We start from the raw sequence: 25531 nt of genomic DNA on the forward strand, positions 1-25531 counted from the left end.
AAAACGTCAGGAAGCCTCTAGAGAACACAGGTATTCCAAGCGTAGTGGGGAGTCCGAAACGGAAGTAAAAAGAAAATGGGACAATTTTATAACACGTCGCCGAGAGGCATCCAGTTTGATCAATGCGAAAATTCAGAGAAATTAAGGGTGAGGAATGGATGAGTAATGTAAGTAAGAAAGATAGAAACGCTGCCAAGAAGTTTTGGGAGCACTTGAACTCACTCGGTGAAACGACTCAAGCTAGACAGAGGTTCATACTCTCGCATCAGAGAGATCAATTAGAGGGAGATAATGCGATACAATATATAGGAGCAGTGATGGAGGAGAAATTTCGGGGACGGGTACATGTGGAAGATAGGAGAAACAAAGGAAGTAGCAGTCCAGTTTGTGACATCGCGGATTTTGGACAAAGAGAATGGGAAAAGGCGGAACGAAGAGTCCCTAGTGGCACGTCGACAGGCACAGATGGTACCCCAATCAAGCTGGTGAAGAATTTGGGTCCTAAATCTAAGGCAAAACTAAGGGAGGTAGTGGGTACCATGATAACAAAAGGAAATATTCTAGATGAATGGAGGCTTAGCAGGATGAGTATGATATATAAGGGAAGGGAGATAAGTCTGATGTTAGGAATTATCGTCCCATAACCGTGACACCGGTTGTTTACAGGTTGGTAATGCAGATTATAAAGAACAGACTGGAGGAATGGGTAGATTGCGAGGGCATACTGGGCGAGTTACAGAACGGGTTTCGGAAACAAAGAAGGTTGGAGGACAATTTATTTTCTCTGACACAGTGTATAGAAATAGCGCAAAAAGAAAACAGGCAGCTCTGGCTGGCATTTCTGGATATCAAGGGTGCCTATGACAATGTGAACCAAAGGAACCTATGGGACATAATGGAGAGCTTAAACCTAGATGAAGGACTAACAGCACTATTAAAGAACATTTACAAAGATAACAAGGTGATTATAGCATGGGAAGGAAAGGCGACAGGGAAAATAGAGATAAGACGAGGCCTTAGGAAGGGGTGCCTGTTATCGCCTTTGCTGTTTATGTTGTATATAAGAGGATTGGAGGATAGACTAGAGAAGAGTGGGCTTGGATTCAACCTTTCTTACAGTAAGCTAGGCCAAAAAAATTCAGCAATCCTTACCGGGATCGATGTATGCGGATGATATCGTACTAATGGCTAACAACAGGACAGAGTTGCAGGAATTAATGAGCATCTGTGGTAGGGAAGGAGAGAAATTAGGTTTAGAATTTAATAGCGAAAAATCAGCAGTCATGATTTTTAACGAGGATGAAGTTGAGAGGCTGAAGATACAGAATATTACAGTTGAGAGAGCCAGTAAATACAAGTATCTAGGAGTATGGATATGTGATCGTGCAGAATATCTCAGTGAGCATGAAAAGTATATAATAGGTAAGGGCAACAGAAATGCAGCTGTAATGAAGTATAGAGCACTTTGGAATTACAACAGGTATGAGATGGTGAGAGAGATTTCGAAAGGGGTCATGGTGCCTGGCTTGACTTTTGGAAACGCAGTGCTATGCATGAAATCTGAAGTGCATGCGAGACTAGAAATAAAACAGCGCGGGGTAGGTAGACTGGCTTTGGGGGCACATTGCAAAACGCCAAACCAGGGAGTACAAGGAGACATGGGATGGGCGTCATTTGAAAGCAGAGAAGCGGTCAGCAAGATAGAAGTTGAGGATAGGTTGAGGCAAATGAATGGAGAGCAATGGGCACGAAATTTTTTCAGCTATTTATACATGAGGAGTGTAGACACAAAGTGGAGACAGCGCACTAGGAAATTAAGAGGAAAGTTTTTGGGCTATAGAGAAGATACGGAAGAGCAAGTCTCTGTTAAGAAGAAAGTTAAGGCCACAGAAAGAGATCGGTGGCTAGAGGGAATGCAGACAAAGACGGCTCTGGAAAGTTATAGATTAAACAAAACAGTTATTGCCAAAGAAAGCATTTATGACAATTCTAGGGGAAGCTCGTTGTTTGAGGCGAGGACGGGTGTTCTGCGAACCAGAACATACAGAGTGAAGTACCAGGAAATGGATACAGTGTGCACTGCTTGTGGAGAGGAGGACGAGACGGCTGAGCACTTGATACTCTACTGTAAAGGGCTTCACCCTATGCCTACCGAAGACAACACATATTTAATAAAGTCATTGGGTTTTAGAGACAGCGAAGGGAGAGTGGATTTCAAGACTGTAGAGATTACCAAGCGAAGATTAAGTGAATGGTGGCAGAAATCGAGATAAAACTAGGTACTTTCTTATTCACTGATGGCAAGGGGGTTTCACCGCCTCAGTTTCTTTGCAGTGCGGAGTGAATATAGATTTCACATTTAAATATTCTAAGCTGAAATGATAAAACAAAATGGCTAGGTGGCGCAAGCTACCGCCCGATCCAAAGGGCTCAGCCGTATTCATCCATCCACCCATCCATGGCCTATTGCTACTCTCGAAACTGTACCAACTGCCGATCCATCTTCATTGGTGAAGGTGGAACAACGATGAGGTGGAACAAGAAGTCATTGCGTTTTCGAAAAAAACTGCAAGACAAACGAAGTTGCTTTTCTTTTTTTCGTCTATTTATTTGGAATTTTACCCGACTTTAGTAGGCATTTTGGGCTTTTTATTTTCAACTATTTCAACCGCACGATTTCAAGACAAACAAACAACTGGAATAAATGTGACCGCGGCGATTCGACACGTAGTTTGATGAGGATATTTTCACTCGCTCGCTACCGAATGTCAAGCACAACATTTCATTAAGATATGCAAACGTAACGTAAATGTAGATGCACGTTTCAATCTTAGAAGTGTAACGAGAACGCGTTCCTTTCCAACCCTGGAAACGGGAACTCTTTCCAAGGTTGAGAAGTCTGCGTTGCTTTTTTAGAGGAAAGTGCACGATACTGCAAAGCACCGTGACGTAGCCCACCTCAACTACTGCTGTGGAGCGCATACTTTTCCCAATAAAAAAAAAAAAAAAAAATCAGACAATATTTTGGTTGCCTTGTTCGTGCTATTTACCGCAAAGCACGGTTGCTGCCCATCGCAGCAGAGGAACTTTCAACCGTTGCGTTGTTTCGCCAGTGAGCGACGCTAGTCCACTGCGGGCTGTTGGGCGCGCGGATACCCTCGTGAGGAGACTAATGATTTCCACAATTAATGCGAAGGTGCAAGCGTGCTGGACAAGAATGATGATAATAATCCCTTGAGAAAGCTCTTGCAGAAACTGAGCGCTCTCTGTTCGTAGCGCTCCCTATCGTCACGCCATAGGATGTCGAACGGAAACTGAGCGCGTTGGCAGAGCCGCGCACTAGCTCGGCCACCACTTCCGCTCACACCGCGGCAGGCCGCAAGGCGCATGCGTGGACTCGTTGGCCACGCATGCGCGCAAGGCTTTTCCGCGCCTCGGATAGCTGTGTGTGCGTTTCCCCGTGCGTCCGCCTGCTGCTGCTGGAAGAGCGGGTCAGAAGCGGGGTGCGGTGTTGTGTACGGCTTTTGGGCGGTGTTGATACGCGAGCGTGCGCCAGCTTTCCGGATAACGCAGCCCTCGGCTCGACAGAACCGCTGAACGATGGCCGACGACAACAACCACCACGACGAGATTAACGAGATCCAGGACATACCCGAAATCGAGCTGATCATAAAGGTACGTGTACGCCCAACTGCGGGCCGCGGGGCTAGCGCCGCCGGCAGCCGTTAGGCCTAATCGCTGGTCGGCCCGCAGCTGTCGATGAACGCGACGAGCGTCGTCCTTTTTGGCCGCCGAACCCGTAACCCCGAAGCCGAACCCACGCTCGGGGATCGCAAGGCTGGGTTGGGGAGTACGGAGTCTCGGGACGGGCGGAGCCGTCGACGTCGCCCACGTATGGTAAATGTCGGACATCCGCTTTTATCTGGGTGGTTCTCGGCGGGAGTGCCCCGCTAGGAATGTGCCGATCCTCGTTCGATGCCTACCCCGAGTTTCGCCCGGAGCCGGCAGGCTGCGCCGAGCTCGGTTGGTTCGGGACACGCGCTGCACGGGAGCGGAGCCCCGGCGGCCGTGGTTCGCGGAATGTGTGGCCTTGTTGGGGCGTTTCGCAACGCGTCGTCAACGGCCGTCTCAAAAATATTTCTGCCCCATCTCCGTCGCATTGGCGGCCGTGCCGCGACAAAACGTCCACGCTTTTGCGGAATGCCCTACTGCGATACGTGTCGGTGCGGCGTTTGTGTGTCACGGCACACTTTCTATTTCAGTAAGGCGGAAAGAAAGCAGGGCCAGACTGGTTTCCCTCGAGCGCTATCGGCGAGCCTTTTCACTTGCTCTCGGTTTGCCGCCGCTGGGCCCGCGGCCGGTGACTGCCCCGAGCTTCGAAGGCTGCGCCTGCTCAGAACTCGGAAGCTACGGGATTCTGCGCGCTTTTTTTTTTTATTGTCTGCACGCACCGTCTCTGACCGTGAACTCAGTTGTAAGCCAGAGTTTTAAAAGCGGCCTGTTGGCGTTACGTTTATGGTGCCTGTGGGTCAAACTGCTTGGAGCGCTGCTTTGTGGGGCTTCTCGGGAAACTTGTGAGCCCCAAACGACGACGGACGCGACGAAGGGACTCGGAGCACTTATCCGTGTTCGTCGCTGTTTGTGCTTACAAGAGCATGGTGCATCAACTAGCCCAACGTGTTTCGTTATACCTTTTTGAAGTTCCGTCCGTGACCTACGGAAGATGAGGCACATTCAACTCGAAATCCACAAGGGTTTCGGTGCAGATAGACGAAGGTGTCTCGCTCGGCACCTCCTGGCTAAACCTTTCCTAGTAATCCTAGTAACTTTATCACTCGGGTTTTTTGTTTTGAGAATCTGCACAGTTACTCCACAGAAGACATGCATTGTAGAGAGACAGCTCTTCTCTGACGTAAAATTCACTGAACGGTAGCGGACAACCACTGCTGTTTCAAGAGACCCCCTGTCAATGGGTTTCAGGTCTAGAAATGGAGCTTTGAGATACAAAAACAGAACTGCTACTCTTCCTTGTGTGGGTAGAACACATCATGGGACTGAAGCTGTGGTACCCCAGGGCAGTCTGGAAGGACAGCATTGAGATGCCAGATAATCTTGCCACAGGGGCATTTCAATTGGCGTTTGGCCAAACGCCCTCTGAAAGTCTGCGCAATTAACAAGACGTTAACTGACAGCGTCGTAAGGTTGGCACTCCGAGTGTTCATGTGTGGCCTGACCACCAGGTGCTAAAAAAAGTGGGGACAGGTTGCCATCACTTTTGCAGGGAGTGAGGAGGGTTTAAGCCCAGCTACCTGTACATCTTCCTCCAATAATGGGAGGCTCATAAGGGCTTTGCAATCTGCTAATGCATATCGAACAGTGGCCGTACCTAGTCCACTAAATAAGCTACGCTTCAGAGTAACGACACTTGGCCATATTGTGTTTTAAAATCATGGTTGCCGGTTATCTGAAGCTTTATCTGAAATAACAGAAAACGCTTTTCCGCCCTCCACAAATGTTTAAACAGTTTGTGACAGAGCAAAGTAATATTGCGTGACCTTCCCAACACGAAATCTAATGCTGAGGAAGTCACACTTTTTTGAATCATGACGATCGGCAGTAGTGTCTGCTCTGCATATGAGCCAAAATGGCAAATCCACAACAATGCCCGGGTACGAAGTGCCGATGCTCTAAGCGCAGCTCATTTAGTTTCTCTAGCCGTACCATAGCGGAAACGCTAAATGCTTCCAACGATGCCAAAAAGGGAGTGGCATCCGGCACCATACTGTTTGGATGGCAAAGGACGCTAGGAGCCATCAGAGCCAATTCATTGTTGTGCGAATCTCACATGACCTTCAGGAGAAGTTTTTCAATGCATACACTTGTTTGCAAGTATGGCCTCAGGGCGCTGCCATCTTCCTCACTTGGAGTGTGCTTGGGCGCGTCATAATCCAATTACAACGCTTCAACAAGGCAAATGAGCAAGATGGCGGTGTCCTGAGGCTGTACTTCCAAACATGGATAGTCACGTAATAGTTTCACACCCCTGGATTGACTAGGATGGCTTGTATACCATCTGCTATAGACCATCATAGGGTGAAACAGGGTACAGTTGCCTTCTAAGAGTGCGCTTTAGGCTCCTTGTAAGGATGAATGACCTTGTCAGCATTGTAGCGTGAGCCAAAGACCACTAAGGGAAGAACAAGTTTAACATCATGGTTGAAGATGCACAATGTGTGGTGCTGCACCTCTCCAAATACCACTGCAAACTTGGGCTGGCAGAGTAGGTGCAGGCACGAGTGATGCGAGGGTTGTGTCCGAGAGCACGACATTCATATTAATGGTGCTGAATGGAGCTTGATGGAAGTAATCGACAGAAATGTGTACCCATCATTGGCAGAACTGCATGACCGAGAGGCAAAGATTTGTGAAAACGTAGTGATGTCGCACCAGTCGCTGTCGCTTGCAATGCAAGTGACATGCATGGTGAGACTGACCGCAGGGGCACACAATCTGCTTTGTCTCGTACAACAGCCCATTAGCGGATGTATGGAAAGCTATTTTGGGAATGTTTTGCAGATGAACAACTTCGCGATTGAGAGGTGTATGCTGTGTATTCGCTTGCTATGGGGGCTTATGTTCATGTGCTAATCTTTTCTTAAAGGGGCCCTGCAAGGACTTTTTTTACTGGTTTTTAATTTGCACCGAACCTGAGCGCACTGATTGTAGTAACTTTATGAAACTTTTCTTTTCTCGAATTTCACTTTATCTTAAAAGTTATAGGCAGATTAAAATGACAAAAACAAGCTAAAAATAACCTTCTTCATGACATCCTTGGTCGCTTGAGTGGCCGTGAACTACAGGAGGGGTAGTGAGCTCAGTGAGCGCTCACGGCTGCCGCACTCTGCGTCCACGGCTCAAGAGGCGCCACTAAAGCATGTTCTGGATGGGCTGTATGAAGCGGGCAGCCAGGGCGGCCCGCATTGCATTTGCTGCGTGATTAGACACTAGTTCGGCATGACACTCCATTAGCCACAAACGACAGCCAACACAGGGTAAAGATCAGTTCAGAACGGTAGCCACTTTGCACTGCCATACCGCCAAATAGCCAAACTGCAAGCCAAACCTGCTTGCCGAAGGCCTTCGGAACTGGTTGGATCCTCAAGCCCTTATAGGATCGCAGCGCCGCCGCATACATATGGGACCCTTCTACGCTCATCACTCGTCGGTGCCACCCCCTTCTAGTATGCGCCACCTGTTCCATTGCTTGGTGGCGTGTATGTCAATGGGTCATTTCTTGTTTCCATACTTTATAAACTGAATGTGTTTCTTTTCTGATCTAAAATACTGAACAAAAACTACTTCCATATATAATTGAAACTTTCTGCGCCATTTATATTTTGTATTTCGACTAAAACAAGCTTTTAGCGGCTCTGAACTGTATAAGCCCAAGACCAAAGACTTCACATATCGCGCGCTTTCGGCTGTCGGAAAGGTTTTTGCGTCGTCGAGTAAAATATGACGCACCAATATTTAGTTACTCTCTTCGTGCCCACTGGCTTGGCCGGAAACCGCAAAAAAGATAGACGCTTAAATATGATTGCAGGACCACTTTAACATTCGAGTCACGAAATTTGAAAACATTGAGTTGTTGACAGTATTCCTTTTTGCCCAGGGACTTTCCGAGTTTTTTGTAATTATTTAATGTAGGAGGATTCAGAACCATTGAAGGCTCTCTTCCAAACTTTTGTGAGATTTCAGAATGCTTGGACGCTTTCCGCAACATATTTCTTAGGACGTTGCCCGACAGGGGCATGACCGAGCCTAACCCAAGCTCAAGACGCGCACACACCCTTGCAAAGTCATTAACTCCGGTCCTCTCCTGTGCAGCCGAACTGTGCTTGCGGGGACTAGAGAAAAGAAATGTCCGTCTTATTTTTGCTTTTTGCTTCTTCTACGCATTATGCAGCAAAGAAGTGCGATTCTCTATCCAGCTTTGTTTTTTTCATTTAGTCTGGGCGCTGCCTGTCTTCTTTGCTTTGGTAGGAACAACGTAAAGATCTGGCATTTTGAGCATTTTCAGTTGCAGAAGCAAACGGCAAAACTGGACTTCGACCTGTCAGTTGTTCTTACTTGTTGCCTTTTTTTTGCCAAACTCAATTTAGCAAAGAAATTTCAAATTCGCATCTGTGCTTTAAAACTCCAGCCCTTTCTCATTAGCCACTTTCTGGGCAGCTTACTTTTTCACTTCTAACTCCAGAAAATTTGTCCGCTCGAAACATATTAAATAGATGAAGCTTTGAAGCTCGCAAGTTTCACCCACCCTGCTCTTGGATGCAGTTTTTTTTCTGCTCGAAAAGTTGACTCCTTTATTGCAGTTCCGGCCGTTACAGCACTAGCTCAGAAGAGCTCCTACCTCTGCTCAGTTTGTTTCTGACTTCAATGGGCGCCTAGATTTTGAACTTTTCCAAATGTTGAGACTCTAGGGCTCAAGATTAGAAAACAATATTTGCAACCTAAACTTCGGCGTTGCTTTACAAGAAACTCACCATCTGAGGAGTGGCTACCTGGGTGTCTACCAACCAGGGAAAACTGGGGAAATACAGGGTTTTTGGCGAGCCTGGAAAAGTCGGGGAATTCCCACCCCAATCCACATTGGTTTGAGAAATGGGGCTTTTGTTTCTCTGAACGACGGCAAAAGACGTGCTTGCATGTGACACACACACAGGCGACGTGCCGATACAAATCTCTGCTCAGAAACTAGTCTTGGGGGAACATTGGAGATTCAGCCCGAACTGCCTCCTCTTGAAATGCGTGCACTGAGACGAAGCGGCACTTTTGCCGAACGACTTAGCGATGCGAAGCTTGTCTCGAGCTTCCCACCTCACCTCTAAGTGAACTATTCCTGCTGCCTGTTCACTGATTGATGGTTGAGTTAATTTCTGCTGCTCCGGCAAGAGCCTCTGGAAGTTTGAACTGAAGAAGCCTTAGAATTGTGGATACCTGGGCGACGGGTGTCGAGACAAGAGCGAGGGATGCAAGGAGGCAGAAACAACACAGCACATACCACGGTGACGCTACGGTGGCGGCGTACGGTGGTGCCGCGAGGCCGGCAACTGTCGTATATATCAGTGTGCTCGTGTAAAGACGACACTTCGGGACACGTCCTGCAGCTATAGGTCCCAAGCAAAGAATTTTAATGAAATAGTCAGGACATTTTGACGTCATTTTGGTAGACGTCCTGTGGCTTGAGGGCCTCTCCCACTTTCTTTGCCTCGGTCACGTGCGAGAACGATACGTAACTCAGAATGTTTGGGAAGTTCTAAGCCGTCTTTTTCTCTGGCTCGCTCGGCCTGGACAGTGACGCGGCACTCACACTTAGTAAGACGTTGAGAATATAATATAAACCTGTTTACTAGAAGGAAGCAAACAGTGAAATTTCAGCTCGAATCAAATTGCTGCCAGAGAGTTGAATATTGAATAGAACATAAAAACTTGCAATGCACAGAAACTAAAAAGAAACAACTCCGTTGTTTTACTACCCCAGGGCACGTGGAGCAAAGAGGGGCTAACACGAATAAATACTTTGTTGGCAGCGACTCACTTTGCCCGAATCGGGCGACGTTTTGGGACATCTAGCTGCGGCAGCTCGATGCCACGGGAAGCAATGGGTTGGCGGCAGTCTTGAGTTCCTTTTATAACTTAATTAATGGCAGTTACAGTTACTTAATTAAAAAGGAAGTAGCAAAGCTGCCGTTACAGTTATTTGAACAAAGAGGTAACTCGTTGCAGTTCGTTACTTTTAAAAGTGCACAAATACTTGAGTTCAAAAGGACAACCATGTATTGCATTTTCATTACTTTTTCTTAAAACAAAAAATTGAGATTGGTCAATGTGTTGTTTCACGACTGATGTGTTCAAGAAGTGATTGCCCAGAATCGATAAAAAACGGCATCGAAGATGGTACTTCAAGAGATTAACATGTAGGTGTCTAGTAACAAAGAAAAAGTGCATGTGTAAAGGTAACGATGTTTTTTGCATCACATCACATGTGGACAGAGTCGCACCGTGACTGGTGAGAAACAATGTATTCACAAGTGGCTGCAGGGCACACATGACCCTCGAAATGTCGCAAAATCCTCCTTTGGAAAATGTAAAGAATGGCTAGATTCTACTTGTTCAGTTATTTCTTAATCCTGAAGGAACTGGTAGAAGTAATAACAGAAGTAACATACTTTCAACGTTACTACTTCATGAAGTAACGAACAACAGGTACAAGTTACATTTTCAAAAAATAATGCATTGCAGTTGAAGGTTACCAAAAGTCTAACTAAGTTACAGTAACGCATTGCTACCCAAGACTGGTGGGCGGTCTCACTTGATATTGTTAGTCGGATGTTGGTATTTGGAGAGTTTTAATAGATTGTTCTGATACCTCCGGTAATGATACTTGATAATGATAAAATGTTAGTGCAGAGCGTCCGCTGAGTATCAGAGTTATCAGAATGATCTACTAAAACACCCTATTAATTGTCATCTTCTGAACGAAACAACCGGTAAAGGCCCGTTCACACTCTTGCGACTGCTTGCGACCTCTTAAACCTGGGTTCCTTAAAACTTCTTAAACCAGAGAACACACTGGCGCCATCTATTAGGAAGCAGTGTAAACTCGGCGGTCCGGCATATTTTTTTTTATTTCTCGCGCAATATCCTTTCTTTTTTGGCTCGAAAAACTTTTGTCAATGTTATAAACGAGCCTTTTTATGGGTATTACGCACATTTGACCTCGGAAATCCCGCAAAACCTTCGCTTTTGTGAAATACAGTTCTAGGGTCACTGCATAGATGGCGCCACAATGTCAGTGTGTTCCCTCATTCTAGAAACATTTAAGAAGTTGTAAGAGATCTCGTCTCTCTCAGTCGTACTCGGTCGCAAGAGTGTGAACGGGCCTTAATAGGCTTGTAGTGCACAAATACTTGAGTTGAAAAGGACAACATGGATGGTTTTCGTTGAGTGCGTCGAAGGAGCTGGAGGGCTGCAGTTTCGTGTCGGAAACACGGGAAAGGAACTACTTTCCGTCAAAATGGTCAGTCACTGGAACCTTCTGAATGCAGGCTAGATTTAGATCCCGTGGAGGCCTCTGGTGGCTGTCATCACATAGGCAGTGTTCTTGAATAAGCCCAGTCTGGTACATCAGTACTGCTGAAGCAGTACTGATATTCGATTCATTGAATTATTCAAAAACTCTTAATACTAGGAGGCCGAAAGTCAAATTGAATTATTCAGTGAACCACTATCTGATTCGAATTAGAAACTCGAATATTTGCACACCCCTACTCTTTACCCTTACAGTTCGAAGAAACATGAAAAGGATGTGTGCTAGCGGGCATAAAAGTGGCTTTTTTTTTCCTACTGGTGAAGCAGAATAGGAACTGGGTGTGTTCCCTTTTGGGGATGCACAGGAAGTGCAAGCGCTTGTAAGCTGACCTTGTTTGCTGGAGGATCTTTTGCTTAGGATCTTTGCATTATGTAGCTGCTGTTGCTACATCAGGAGGCTGGCTTAGGCAAACTGTTTAATCAGTAATAAATAAGAGAAGAGCGAATGTTGGTTGCGTGCCATCCCCGAAAAATCATTCACGCCTGCCCATTCACCAAGGTTGTTTGTTGTCTTTGATGTCGTAACAATTAGTTTTCTTATATTTTTTCTACCTTGCAGTAAATTTTTATTTATTTCGAACTTTTTTCTTTTTTTGCTGGATGAGATGATTTTGTTTTTAAATTGCTTGCTTAGCATTTTCTGTTTTACATTGTTTGTCTGGATAAGAATTTTGAAGTGACCTATACAGATCTACATTGGACGTTCTGATGTGACGACCAACTGCCCGTGAAGAATGGGTATTTGGAGAATGGGCTGTGTTCCTCTTGGGTTGTTTGGTGTTTGTTTAGTGCTTTTAAACAAGATGGAGTCGCAGATAAAAGCACACTCTGGCCTGGCTACAGTATTCGGCGCTTGAAACGTGTCTTTGAGCAGTGTGTTTATCGTCCCAATAACCGTACATGCATCGAAAGTGGTCCCGAAGTATGTCACGAGGTTGTGTGTCATACTGTCGGACGTTGTGATCCTGGCGGGAGGGCAAAGGAGTTTCAGCAAAATAGACGAGCAGGCAGAAGTGTCGCCATTGTCGTGGTGTCCCGACGCGTGTCAGCTTTAGTTACTGTGGGTTGTCGAGCTGAAGAGTGGCGTATATCAGAGCAGTCATCTGCCAGTGTGATGTAGGGAAAAAACTGATGGAACAGAAATGAGGTTTCAATGAACACCGGTCGGAGGCTCGTTCCAGGCACCATACCTGCAGTGCTCTATAGTCATCTACAGGTCAAGAGTAAAGGGGAAGCTCTTCCCACCTCTCTCCCCGTTGGCAAAGCGAAAGCTGGAGACAAGGCAACCTTCTCTCCAGTGTTCTCTCTGCTAAAGGGGAAAGAGGTGAAAGGAGCTTCCACTTTACTCTTGACCTGCCTGCCAATGACTATAGTTAGCAGTGGATCCTGAAAACGCTGCTGGTTGACTGCAAAAGCAGGCGACCAACTTCTTATTGCAGCCAGATAACAGCCTGTTGGTCTTCTGTCCTTCTCAAGTAGGCGCCTCTTCTTTGGAGGTCGTTCGGACCGAGACAACACAAGCTATAGAGAGATAAGGCTTGCCTCATCTTATTCTTGGATGGATGCTTGTTGTATCAATAACCCCCGCAGATCGACCCATACAACTTTGAGGCAGGTGCATTTCTGGATAGAAGCAGAGTTTACCCCAATTTTTATAAATGTGTCCTGGATGCAAATACCGTGATATGTCGAGTTTTGTCCGAAAACAGAGGACCGTTTTCAGAGTTCCTGGCATTGTTTTCCTTCAAATAATTTGGATGCTTCGAATAAAATTATAGAGTGCTTGGAGGAGAGCGTTGAATTATCTTTTAAGGGTGTTGGAGGCCCTTCAGTAAATAGATCTGAACAAACACTAGATACAGGGGTGGAACGGCTGCGCCATTTGCGCCATTTTGCGCCAGACACATTTGTCTGCGCCATCCTGCGCCATTTTGCGGAATCTGCGCCGCAGCCAATGCCTCGCGCCATTATGCGCCAAATCGCACAACATGTGCCAAAAAAATTGTTTTTTGCCTTGGTTTCGGTTTTTATCGACTTGATTGGCAACAATGAGCGCGTTTAGCTTGCTCGGCCTTGCAATCCTTTGTTATGTTTATTCTCTCTGTGTATCCGAGTCGCAAGCGCACGCAAAAACTCGGCGGTCGGATTCTAAGCACTACACCATCTGCGACTGGATTGTTATTCTTCATCCATAAGCGGTTAAGCAAGTCGGCCGAGGTGGGGTCAAGTCGTTAAGCGTCGGATTGCCTGAGGCTCTGCGGCCCGGGATCCGGACGTCAGTCAGTTGAAGACACATTAGCAAAATATTCCTTTTAGTACTTCATCGTTAGAAATTGGAACCGCATTCCCGCAATATAAATCGAGATTTAAAAGAACTGAAACATGGTCCGGTCCGAAACCTTGCCGGCCAGCAGCTCTCACGCGAGTGCTAGATCTGCTCGGCATACTTTAACTTTGCTTCTGCTCATCGCTTCGAATACGATAACTCCGTTAATCGTAGTCTGCTGCTTCGACATTGAGTTACACAGTAGGATAAACTCAAAATTTGTTGCCCTGTGCCTCCGCGCAACCGCACGTCCGTTGCTTATGCACGTCACGTGGTTTGCACATATAATTTCTATGTCGAGCACGTGTGGGTTATGCGATAAGCAGTGCTGGTTTAAATTTTGACCAACTGAAAGCCAATCAGAAATTATCAAGGGCACTATCTTCAGAAACCTATGGTACTTGCTTTTTGGTTCTCATGAAGGCTCACAAAGTTTCAATTTTTCGAATCTGTTACACAGATATCCCATCTACCCACGCTTCCTAACCCCTCATGTTCATCTGTGCTGCTAAGCACAATTGAAATTGCTCTCGTGCTCGTCTAAGACACAAGCTGAAGTGCAATGAAATTTGATCTGAGCTGCCCCTAGCCTGCTCTAGAATGCAGTTTTAGCTGCTCCCAACCTGCTCCGAAACAGCTGTTTCAGCTGCTCCCGTGGCTGCTCCCAAGCACATTTAATATGTTCCACCCCTGTAGATAGTATAAATGTTCCCAATTTAAATTTATCCATGGATTTCATTTTTTAGACTTCTGTCTTTTGGCTTTGTTCATCATGACTAAAATATTTGAGGACATCTCTAACCTTTTTGCAGTCATGTGTCTCAAAGGCGTCGTAATGCAGATTAAAGGAATTTATTTCCTTTGTTAATCTCGAAGCTTGTTTACTCAAAAGGGTGGCAGCTTACTTAGTTTCCTGCAGAACAACTGTGGAAGCTATCTAGCCTGAAACAATTCTCAGTGAAAATCTTGCAGATATGTTCCTCCAATCTGGGGAATACCTGGCCTCCTTGTGCAATCGAAGCACATGCAGTTTTTCTTTTTTAAATGCCTGAAGTTTTTGTGTATTTTGTGATTTGATGTACATCTGCAAGGTATAGATACAACATTTTCCCTCTCAAGCCTCAGTAACAGTTTTCACTATGCTAATTGTAATTTTTTCACTATATTCTTCGCTTTTCCTCTGTGATAAACATACTTTTAAATGCCGTAGGAAACAACCAATTGTGGGAGGATTTAGTCAGCCCAAAAAAGATGAGAGTTTGTGTGACACATTGGTAGATTAACAAAAAAATAACAATATGCAGCCTGTCTAGCGACCAAGAAAACCACGAATTGTCAGGGAAATTTCAATTACCGGGAAAGATTGGGGAATTGTCAGGGATATTGTGTAAAAGTGAGCCGAGACAGGGAAGATGAGCCGGAAACAACATTGAGTGCCCTGAGCAAAGATTTGAAGACTTGGGGGCAGAAGAATAAGCAATAAATTCTGCTTAGAGCGGAGCGCTGGCTCTGCTCACCCGATCTAAAGTGTGCTGCCCGATGCAGAGGGAACAGCCGACAAATCCAGTCCACGCTTTGGATTGGATTGGATTGAATGCGCGACACTAGGCTAGATCCAGTTAGAGCTACTAGATGTAGTTGCAAATGAAAAGGCTGCAAACCCCAATCCTATCCAAGCCTTAAGCCGAAAGTATCCGAAAGTGTGCATTTGGCGGCCATGCTGCCATTCGGTTATTGAAGTGGGTGGTTGAGCGTCGTGTTTTCAGTCTTTCCTTTCTGGAAGTGGCCTCTTCGACAACGATGTTGGCGGCAAGAAAGTGCTTATTTAATCCGGACTGGACGAACCCAAATATTTCGGAATATGCAAGTTGGATTGAGCCCGTGCAAAATGATCCTCACAGTGCTCAAGGCTCAAATGCTTCTGTGGTAATTGTGTTATATATCGAATCGCCTAAACAGTGGTCATGGAATTCCACCTGCAATTGTCAGGGAAAACCTGGAAAAGTCGGGGAATTTCACAATAATAATTTGCTAGATACCCTGATATCTTTTTTTTTTTTTTTTTCATTCCTTTTTGTTAGTGTGGTCAAACGACTGATTGTCTACCACCCGGAAAACCAGAAATTGTAGGGGAGTTTGGTTGGTCCGAAAAAGGCGGGGGAATTTTCACCTTTATCACCGTCGGTCGAAAAAATTTAGCTTTCTTTTCCTGAGTCACAGTAAAAGACGCGTGTGTAGTGCGATACACATTTCAGGTGACCCAGCCGGCGTGCCGATGCTGTTTCTGTGTCTCTTGAACCTTAAATGCGTGCTTTAAGAACTGAAAGAGCAGTCTTTGATTGGCCAATGAGTGGTCTGTGAAACAGTGTGATCTGCCGGGTGGGGTTCCTTACTCTGGTTTGACGAAGAAGATGCTTCAGGTGGTGTATGGAGCAAACACTCTTGGAAATAGGAATTGGAGAAAATAAAGGGAGGAAGAGCTAAGGCCAACAGGAATGACTTGGAAAGAAAACATACAGCGACTTCTTTGAAGGAGCTTCAAGAAAAGGCACAGAGGCTTTCGAATGAGGCAGTGTCACCGGCCTCTCCGGTTGAAAATGAAGTAAACTCTGCAGCAGTGAAACAAAAAGAAAGTGGTTTAGTCTCATAAAACCTCAGCCGCTTTTGTAAAACTTTAATAATCTTATGACTCCATTCTTGCATTTGTCATCAACCTCAACCCTTGGGCACTTCAGTGTGTCATGGAACCAAATGTTTGTTTTGCACCTCTAACATGCTGAAATGTTGACTGTCCACTTTGAATAGCAATGTGGTGTGGGTATGCTTGTGCAGCATGCTGGCAAAGAGCTGTCATAACTTCGAACTCCATTAAGGACACGTGCATTCTACTGCACTAATGATTTTGATCATCGCTTGAGCATAAATTTTTTTTAAGGGAAATAAGGTAATGTTTTTCAGTCTTCACTTTTTTAAAAAAAGGTGTATTTTGTTTATTTGTTTTAAACTGACACTGAAACAGGTAATAATCGGCGAAAAACTCATGAAAAACTAGGAGTTCAAATATAAGGAGGAACGGAGGGTTTCAATAAAAATATCCGTAACTGGAGCAAAATTTTCCAGGAATCAATTTTCTGTTCTAATTAGTTCTTTTTTTTTTTTGTATGTTTATTAGTAATTTTTGTCTTAAACTGATTTTGTATTCTTGACACCGACGGATGCTCATCGGTGCTTTTCAGTTAAAACCGGAAAGTCTACAGCCTAATCATAGCATTGCATACGAGAGGGAGACGCACAAAAAACTGAAAACCGCTGGTGAGCGCTAACTGTATCGCCCAATTTACATTCTTGAGCTGACCAGAAATCATAATTACATCGGCCCATCGCTGTCATTATGATGACTGCGAGCCGCTGGGACGGCCATGTGGTTTGTGTGGTGGTAATGGAAGGCACGCGTGTTGCAGGCGTCGACCATCGATGGCCGGAGGAAAGGTGCCTGCCTCTTCTGCCAGGAGTACTTTATGGACCTGTACCTCCTTGCTGAGCTGAAGACCATCTCACTCAAGGTGAGCACCCCATCAAGGACTCTGCTGCCCTTTCAGGTTCAAAGACTGACCTAGAAAAAAAAGCTGATTTACACTGTATAGTACAACACTTTGCAATCTGTTGCTGGGATTGATGGTGAATGTGGAAAAAGAAAAATGGGCAAGTCAACCTTCTCATCATGTTGGTCCGCTTGCTGTCTGCACAGGTTTTGCGTGTTTGAATGAAAGAGATGAAGCTACAGTCAGAGTGAGGTGCTACCAGGCCTTGAGCTTTCAAGGCTTACAAACTCTTCAAGTTATTGTTTATTTTAAAAAGCACTCAATACTTAGGATGCAGTAATGAAAAATATTGAAATTTTGCCAGTTCTAAATACTTGCATGCATGCTGCTAGCGTCGGCCTTTCTTGGATTGCGGTTCACATGAAAGAATGACTGGGATACAAAAAAATAGACGGCATCCTACAGTTGTTTGTTAACCTAGGAGGCTGCTGCTGATCCTCATAGACAGAAGAATCCTCTTCACATATTTTAACTCCCATATTGAACTTATCGCTGCCTTACAAAAAGTATGCTTTTATTTCTTCCGGTTTTCTTGTTGCGGTGTCCATCATGAATCTGTTTTGCTAGCTGTGCCATCTGCTGGTTTTGCATATGAGAGATGTGTACTCCAAAACAATGAAAAGCCTGCAAACGCGTGTCTTCTGCACAGTTTGGTTTCAACGAAGAAACACCTGTACTTGGTTCAGGGCCGTAACCAGGGGGGAGAATGGGGGTTCTGACCCCCCCCCCCGAAATTTTTTTCTGGGTACGGCCCTGGTCGGTGCACTGGCAGCCAGCCGATTTTAATCTCCACCTCTGCGCACGCGCAGTGGCGCCGGTCGGCTACCGGGTACCAAACCGGGACCGGTTCTCCGGTTTGCTGTAACTCTCCATTATATGCCACCGATGCACATGATTCATAGGCGAAAATAAGACAATAGACACTTTCAAAATGGCCGCCGTTGTCCCCGAAACCCCCCCCCCCCCCCCCCCCCCCCCCCCGAAATTTTTTTCTGGGTACGGCCCTGACTTGGTTCCGCCTTACAATATGGATGCTACGAGCCACCCCGGCCGGTCCAGTGCCGTAAAGACGTCACGTGACTGCGCACCTTGCGAGTCACTGCATCCCAACCGGAGGTCACATGGTGCTCGCTTGGCGTTGAATTGGCTTCTTACTTTATGATTCATTGTAAGCTGTAACAGACTATAGCTACAGCAGGTCAGGGGTTGCTTGTTCAAGTTCAGTACTGAGACATTTTCTGGCAGTTTACCTCTCTGCCAAGTTTTGGAACATCATACTTAGGTAAAATGGAGCTGGGTACACCATTTTTACAATATGATATTGTAGGTGTTTCAGTTCGTAGGTGGCCAGCAGCGGCAGCGAGGTTAAGTCCTCTGCAATAAACATGGCGGATGAGCACATGTGTGGTTCCTTGACAGAGTGAACGGGAGGGTGTATACAGAGTGTATACACCCTCCCAAGAAACACTTGACCCCAGAGGCAACAAACCATTTTCGAGCCCCATCACTAAGTTTGAGGCTAGACTCTCACCGTTTTCCCTGCTAACCCTAACAGAGTGGACTGTGATTTCGATAGGCGCAGCCTGTGTAGGCGCAGTTTCAAATGCTCCTGGCAGCTAAATTTTCGCCTTTTCCTGCTGCATTTTGTGTTTCATGGTTCTGTATTCTCCCAAGAACATTAAGAAAACATTGTACCACATTTAAAAAAAAATATATATTTTTTTTTTGTTGGGTACATGCACAACAGAGCAAAAACAACTAGAATGTTAATTTTCTTTTTTACAGTAAGTTTTGAAAGCGTTGCTTGATTAGCCGCGTGTCAAACGACAAAGCGCTTAGCTGTCGAAAATAATTTACAACAGAAGATAGTCGAGAGGCGTACATTTTTCACGCTCACAAATAACGTGTTTACCGATGGACATGACACGGACATACGATTTAGCAAGTGTTAACATTCTAACAATATATTGTGTGTACCACACTACGAAGCTTTATCTGAAAAGAGTTTATTGGAAAAAGATCTCAAATAACACAGTCACGGTCGGCGACATTCACATCTTGACAATCAGACGGAATCCAAGGTGACTTCGTTTTAGGGGGAAGGGCTGGGGGAGCTTTCTTTTTCACACCAGCACCAAGGCAAAGGAACGGGCGCAACTGACTCCAACCTGAACAACTATTTTTGGCTAGGACTGTGGGAGGGGAGATAACAGTTGTCATCATTCGCAAAATCGCGTTGAGGGCTGTTCGACGTCCTTCCCTTTCCTTCATTTTCCGTGAGTTTCGAGCAAAAACGCTTGAATGGCAGGCACTTACCAGCCCTTGTTCTCTCAGTGGAAGATAACACAGAAAGGGTGCACAGCATGCATCACAAATATTAAGTGGAAACTTTCAAGAGGGGCCAGACAACGTTGAATACAAAACCGCAAAACATAGGTAGAGAATCGCTCTGAGTGGGTTTCCACAGTCCAAGAGAGTGGCAGAAAATGTCCAGCTGATAGGGGGCGCGAGAGTCGCGCCACCGCATCAGCAACATGGCGGCAGCCTAGGAGCGTTTTTTTTGGAAAGGTGTATAGGCAGTGGTTAGCTGCCTCAGATATCCACCCTCTCCATAGAGTAATTAGCGACTCTTTCACACCACCGAGGTCGGTAGTGATGCAAAACTATCGATAGTGCCGCAGAACTATTGATAGTCGACAATCAATATTCCTATCGATAGTTTTTTGATAGTCAACTATCGATAGTACTATCAATAGGTTTTTACTATCGATAGTTAGATTTCTGGCCACTATTGATACTATCGATACTACTATCGATAGCTTTGCACCACTAGAGCGAACACAGTTGCTGCACCACCGCTCACCTTCCTTCCTCCTCTCTTCGCCCAAACTCCCGTCTTTGTCATCACTGAAAGCTGAACCAAAGTTGGGATGGTAAGTGCTTTGGCTAGTTGGTGTCCCCTTTGAAAAAAATAAAGCGAGAAAGAGGTGCGGGAGGGACGCAAACTACTAGTGTCGCAAAACCATTGATAGTAAACCGTCGACAGTACTATCAATAGGTTTACGATCATTGACTATCGATAGTTTTCCAATAGTCGACTGTGGATAGTTTTTCGATAGTCGATTAACAATAATTTTGCGATAGTTGACTTTCTATATTACTATCCATAGCTTTTCAATAGTTGACTCTCAATAGTACTATCGATAGTTTTTCGATAGTCGATTATCGATAGTTTCGCACCACTGCAGCCTGGTCACCTCCATATCCTGCCACACTGAAAGGTAAATGCACCCATAGGAGGCAGTAAGTGCAGGTATGCCCGAGATTGCTCTGCGCTGAGTGCTCAACTTGTCTCACTAATCTACTACACCCCGTATCTGCACAGCCAAAGGCTGTTTTAGCACTGGTAGCACTTCAGATATGACCTTCATTTGAAGATAAGCGTTCAGTGACAGCTTGAAGCTCCGGTTGTTCAGGAACTGGGAATTGATAAAATGCAAGGTAGTGGTTCTTTGGAGAAAATGCATGGGAAGTTGTCCATTTTCGCTACAAAAGTGCACCTGAGATAATGTTTCACGGTGTATTAAAGGGTAACTGCAAAGAAAAAAAGTGTTTTTTTTAATCAACCTTATTGGGACAAGAATGTCACAAAACAGATCTTCCGCGAAAAAACAAATTTTTCTTAGCAATATTTACGCCACAGGACGTAATTTAGTCGGAGTCACAACCTCTTCACATTTAAAACTCCCGCTCTTTCGACGCGCGCGGAGTGGCTGGAATACGTGACGTATAGCCGCCACTCCGTGACTTATAATACCAACTTTGTGGCGCGCAATTTAAAACGGACGAAATAACTGCAAACTAATATCAGTCCTGCACAATAAATATTGCTGTAAAATATTTTGTTTTTGTTGGAAAAATTGTTTTGTGACATGCTTGTCCCAATTAGGCTGTTTAAAAATACACTTTTTCTTTGCAGTTACCCTTTAAGTGTTAAACCCAAATCAGAGCAAGCATTTGTTATGGTCTAGTTTTCTTGCGAACCGAAGGAAACATGTTTCGAAGCAGTTTGTCACGAGTGGCACAGTACTCAAAAACTACATTTGGTGCAGAAAATTTAAATGTGACCCTGAGGCAATAACATTAATTGATTTAGTTTTAGGGTAAATGGGCCAATCCCCTAGATTTTTAATGCCGGCAACAGGAATGTTCAGCCAACCACTGCGCTTATCCCGTGATGTGCACTGCTTATGATTGGGTCAACCAGTATGGAGATTCTGTCAAGTTTTTCATGAGCAAGGTGTATGTGTAACTGAGTTAATGCTGCCTATAACTAAACACGATTTGCATATTCAGTCGTGTTGGTGCTCAGCAGATTGTTTCAAACCTTTTTTTTTTTTTTTTTTGTCACACAAATTTGTAGAATGGGCTTCTTGCAATCATAGTTGGTCTTCTCATTATTGATGTTGAGCATAGATGTAGAAACTCTTGTATCTGTAAATAAAAACAAAAGAAAAATTGAGGCAACCTTGTGGGAAGGGAAGCCAGATCTCCGTAACGTAATCTGCAAATGTCGGCCGAAGGACATTGCACTAGAGCTAGTGCTTTCCTCCGTGCGACATTGGCGGGGTAGCCCTTCAAGATAATCCACTTGCTTTAAGGGCGACGCAGACTCAGAAAATACAACATAGCATAAAGCAAACACAATGACTTCCGTGACCGTGACGGCTGCTTCTACTTCTGTGAAACAGACTGGCTTTTCCTTTTCTTTTTGTATATTTGTCAATACTAATATAGGCAACTGTGCACAGGATGAAAGAGTATATCCTATTCTTACTTAAATCTTTATATGCTGTCTGTCCTGATGAGGGCCAATAATGAATCCTTAAATAAACAATACCTTTAAGAAGAAAAAAAAAAGTAAAAGGCAGCATATTGATGGTTTATTTTCACCCACGACATTGAGTAACATTGATCAAAGTGTATTTTCAAAGTTGCATAATGGGCAACATGGTAAATTTAGATTTCTTACTGTTTTGACATTTACTAGGCTATACACTAAACCAAAATATTTTAATTTTTATTGTATATTCTAGCACCCGCTACCTTGGCTATAGACCCTTTTCTTTGCAAATGCCACCAGGCGATGTTCTAGTCTTAGATGCCCGAGCAAACTTCCGGTTAACAAAAAGAATGACGAAAGCCCACCTTAACACCGCTGCTTGAAACGTCAATGAAACATTTAACCACCAATTCTCCAGAAGAACGCCAAAACAACCAAGAAGTGCGAGAGCTAGGGCTATTGCGGTGACTCCATCACCGCTACAAAAGGAACAATTAGGAGCATTCATCTGTGCTCACGGACGCATTGAGAATGTTCAGACCAGCACACGGTTCTCCCCAGGAATTTTGTAGGGGTGGACGTAACCACGATGGGAGTGGTGGGGGGGTAAGGGGGTAGTTTGGAATGCGGCAGTATCTGCTTGCCGACAGAACGCATTTTGCATAGGCTCTTTTTCTTTGCGCCCCTGTGAGTGCGGCCATAGCCTCCTAGTACTGACAAAGTCTAGCAGATCGCCACGAGAAGCGACCGCTGAAATGGAAAAGGTGGAGCGGCAGACAACAAATGAGAGGAGAGCCACGTGACTGGTACCCCGCTGTGGCGAGATGCCTAAACACACTTCTTCCGAGTGAACAAGTGTGTTTTGGGTTCTCGCCACTGCTAAAGTGGTGCGCTGACGTCCAGGTTCCCCGAGAAATGGCGCTTCGATGCTCTATGCTACCAAATCCTTGCGCTCCAAATCTGCGACCGGGCACTCTGTGGCTACCTCGTCGAACTGCCAGGCTTTGGTAGTATAGAGGAGGCTATGGTGGTGCCTTACCGTGGTGATAAAGCAAAATTCAAAATGCCATATGAAAAAAAAAGTGTCTGAGGAAAGTCGGGAAGCGAGGCAAGAGGCGAAGATGAATCAAGCCACGGCGCGACCAATAATTGAGCAGGGAAAGAAAATTCCTCTCGGTTTTCCGCTCTCTGCCACTCACCGCCTGCGAAGAGTTACTGCTGCGCGTTCTTTGCGTCTGCTTATTTTGTGTTCCTCGGCCGAGCACCCCTCTCATTGCCGGCAGCGCTCTGCGGCTCTGCTCTCCTTCTTTGAAAGAGTGGAGGTAGTCGGCGATGCGATAACACACGATAAGGTTGCGGTGTGCAGGCCTGCTGAGTACGATGGTCTAGAGCCATGTGCGTAGGCAAAATCGCAGTCATCCTGTTGCATAATCGAGCGGCGGGTGGTCAGTCAGAGCAATGGGCGGTCAGTCGAAGCGGTGGGCGGCAAAGCCACTGCCACACATTGTGGGGAGAACCCTGGACCAGCATTGCTAGATCACTTCTGTTGTGGAACTTCCCATAGACATATAATAGAGAGCATTAGAAACCGTGTCCTAATTTATGTAACTTTGATGCTGTGGACGTTTGGCACAGTTCGTCTGCTAACTGCAGGTTCTGCAATTCCTGTGTGCCCTAAGATGCGATGAAAGGCATATATTGTATTTACTCGAGTATTAGCTGCACTATTTATGAACAAGGCCCTTGTGTCTACTTTCTCGTAAAGCACATATACAGCCAATCATCGCATTGTGCATAAATCACATAGCGAATAACTAGATCAAGAACACAAGTCTCCACACAGATGCAACCTTCACAGATGGTATCTTCATGCAAAGACATTATCTCTGTCCTGTAAACAGCTGGAATCATGCTGTCGGTCGCGGCGATTGGCAATCCGTTTGCTCTGTGGAAAAGCAAACCCTCTGTTTTTTTTTCATAAACAGTGCGGCTATTACTCCAGTAAATACGGTAGATTTATTTTTATGCGACTGTTAATCCAGACAAATCTACCAAGAATTCGTCACGCACGTAGAGACATCTTTTTTTAACTTTAGCTGGCAAGGATTTTAAATGTGTTTTGATACCCACAGTTGTGCAAGAAATGTGTATTGAACATGATGAGAAATTTTCTAAAGCATTTCAGTGCGAATGACAGCCTCATACATTTTTAAAGTAGTTTGACATGCGGAGCCTGTGCCCCTCCCTTGCAGGTGATATGCGAAGGAACCCTACTCCAGTGCGGAGTTCAACAACTGGTTTGATTTAATGTGGGTGTTGAGAATGTTTGAACCTCCTGATGAGTCAGACTTGTCTGCCAGTTCTATGGCTAAATTTAGATGGTGGTGGATTTGCTTCGAAATTGATGGAACTTATCAATAGACATGACTGGACTAGTGAATGAGATAATTGGTCGATGTAATTTTTTGTGAAGTTACTTAATCATTAAATTTCGGTCCACCATTTTTAAACGAAAGGCTGTGCAGGCTACATGGAAGAAGTGACAACGGCTGTTGTGATTGGGAAGTATAACTTGTTCTCGATGGGTTACAAGAAGTTTGATGGTGTGAAATGAATGATGTGGAAGCTCACTCCGGGCAGAACAGAAGCAATGCACATGATGTTGTTTTCTTAGACTGCCTGCTCGACCTGCAAGTTTTGTAATGCGCGACATCATGCCACTAGTACGCATGGGGAAATATGAATGTTTAGGCATTGCCTTCATTTGCCGTTTTCTCAACAGCTAGCCTGAATTTAGGGTGATGAATAATGTGCTGGAAAGTAAAAGCCCTGGGTAGTCTGAAAATGTAGTAATCATATTTTCCAGACTATAGTCCATGGACTATACATGTTAAAAAGTTGAAATTTTACCCGATGTGAACTATACAGGTGCAGACTCTACAAGGATTTTATGAATAAGGGAGTATATCAATGTTGAGTCATGTGTGATACCACATTTCTGAGCTAATACAATGGGCATTTATCAAGATGTGCTGTGTATGATAATTCTTACGTGTGGTCTAAGCGCCATGAAAAATACTGTAATTTGGGTAGATAAAAAACCTCCGGAGCTCCCCCTTGACAAAGTGGTCCGTGCTGGGTGCAGGTCACGACAGTGGACATGCTGAAGCCCCCACCGGACTTCCGCTCCAACTTCGACTCGACGCCACCGCCGATCCTGATCGACCGGGGCAGTGCCATCCTGGAGAACGAGAAGATTGAGCGCTACATCATGAAGAACATTCCGGGGGGCCACAACCTGTTTGTGCAGGACAAGGACACTGCCACAGTCATAGAGAACCTCTACAGCGTGCGTACCACCCTTCTTCCTTCGTAGTACAGGGTGTCAGTGCGTGTTGTTATATCTTTATATCTACCGCAAAAATGAACTACGCATCGCGGAACGATCAGTGTCTACTCAGATGTAATGCTGGCGGTCCACACCAGACGACGAAGTTTCAGAGCTTGCCGTTATCGAATTCAAAGGTAAGAAGTAGGCCAGTGGCTTTCCGGTTTTAACGAGAAACACCAATAAGTGTCGGCCATTGTCTAAAATACAAAACTGGT

The 25531-nt window shown here is 45.1% G+C and overlaps 1 protein-coding gene across 1 annotated transcript in view; it reads left to right on the forward strand.

Annotated features, from left to right (window-relative positions):
* Positions 1-3328: 3328 nt before the first annotated feature.
* Positions 3329-25531, forward strand: part of LOC8025869 (chloride intracellular channel exc-4) — a 50670-nt gene continuing 28467 nt past the window's right edge. Inside the window, exons 1-3 of the mRNA XM_002399671.4 lie at positions 3329-3675; positions 16942-17043; positions 25071-25274. Of these exons, the coding sequence (XP_002399714.3) occupies positions 3601-3675; positions 16942-17043; positions 25071-25274 (381 nt within the window). The 5' untranslated portion in view covers positions 3329-3600. The remainder of the gene's footprint in view (positions 3676-16941; positions 17044-25070; positions 25275-25531) is intronic.

The sequence above is a fragment of the Ixodes scapularis genome, unplaced genomic scaffold (genome assembly GCF_016920785.2).
Source record: "Ixodes scapularis isolate PalLabHiFi unplaced genomic scaffold, ASM1692078v2 PGA_scaffold2__306_contigs__length_199485367, whole genome shotgun sequence".
In the NCBI taxonomy this organism is placed as follows: domain Eukaryota; kingdom Metazoa; phylum Arthropoda; class Arachnida; order Ixodida; family Ixodidae; genus Ixodes; species Ixodes scapularis.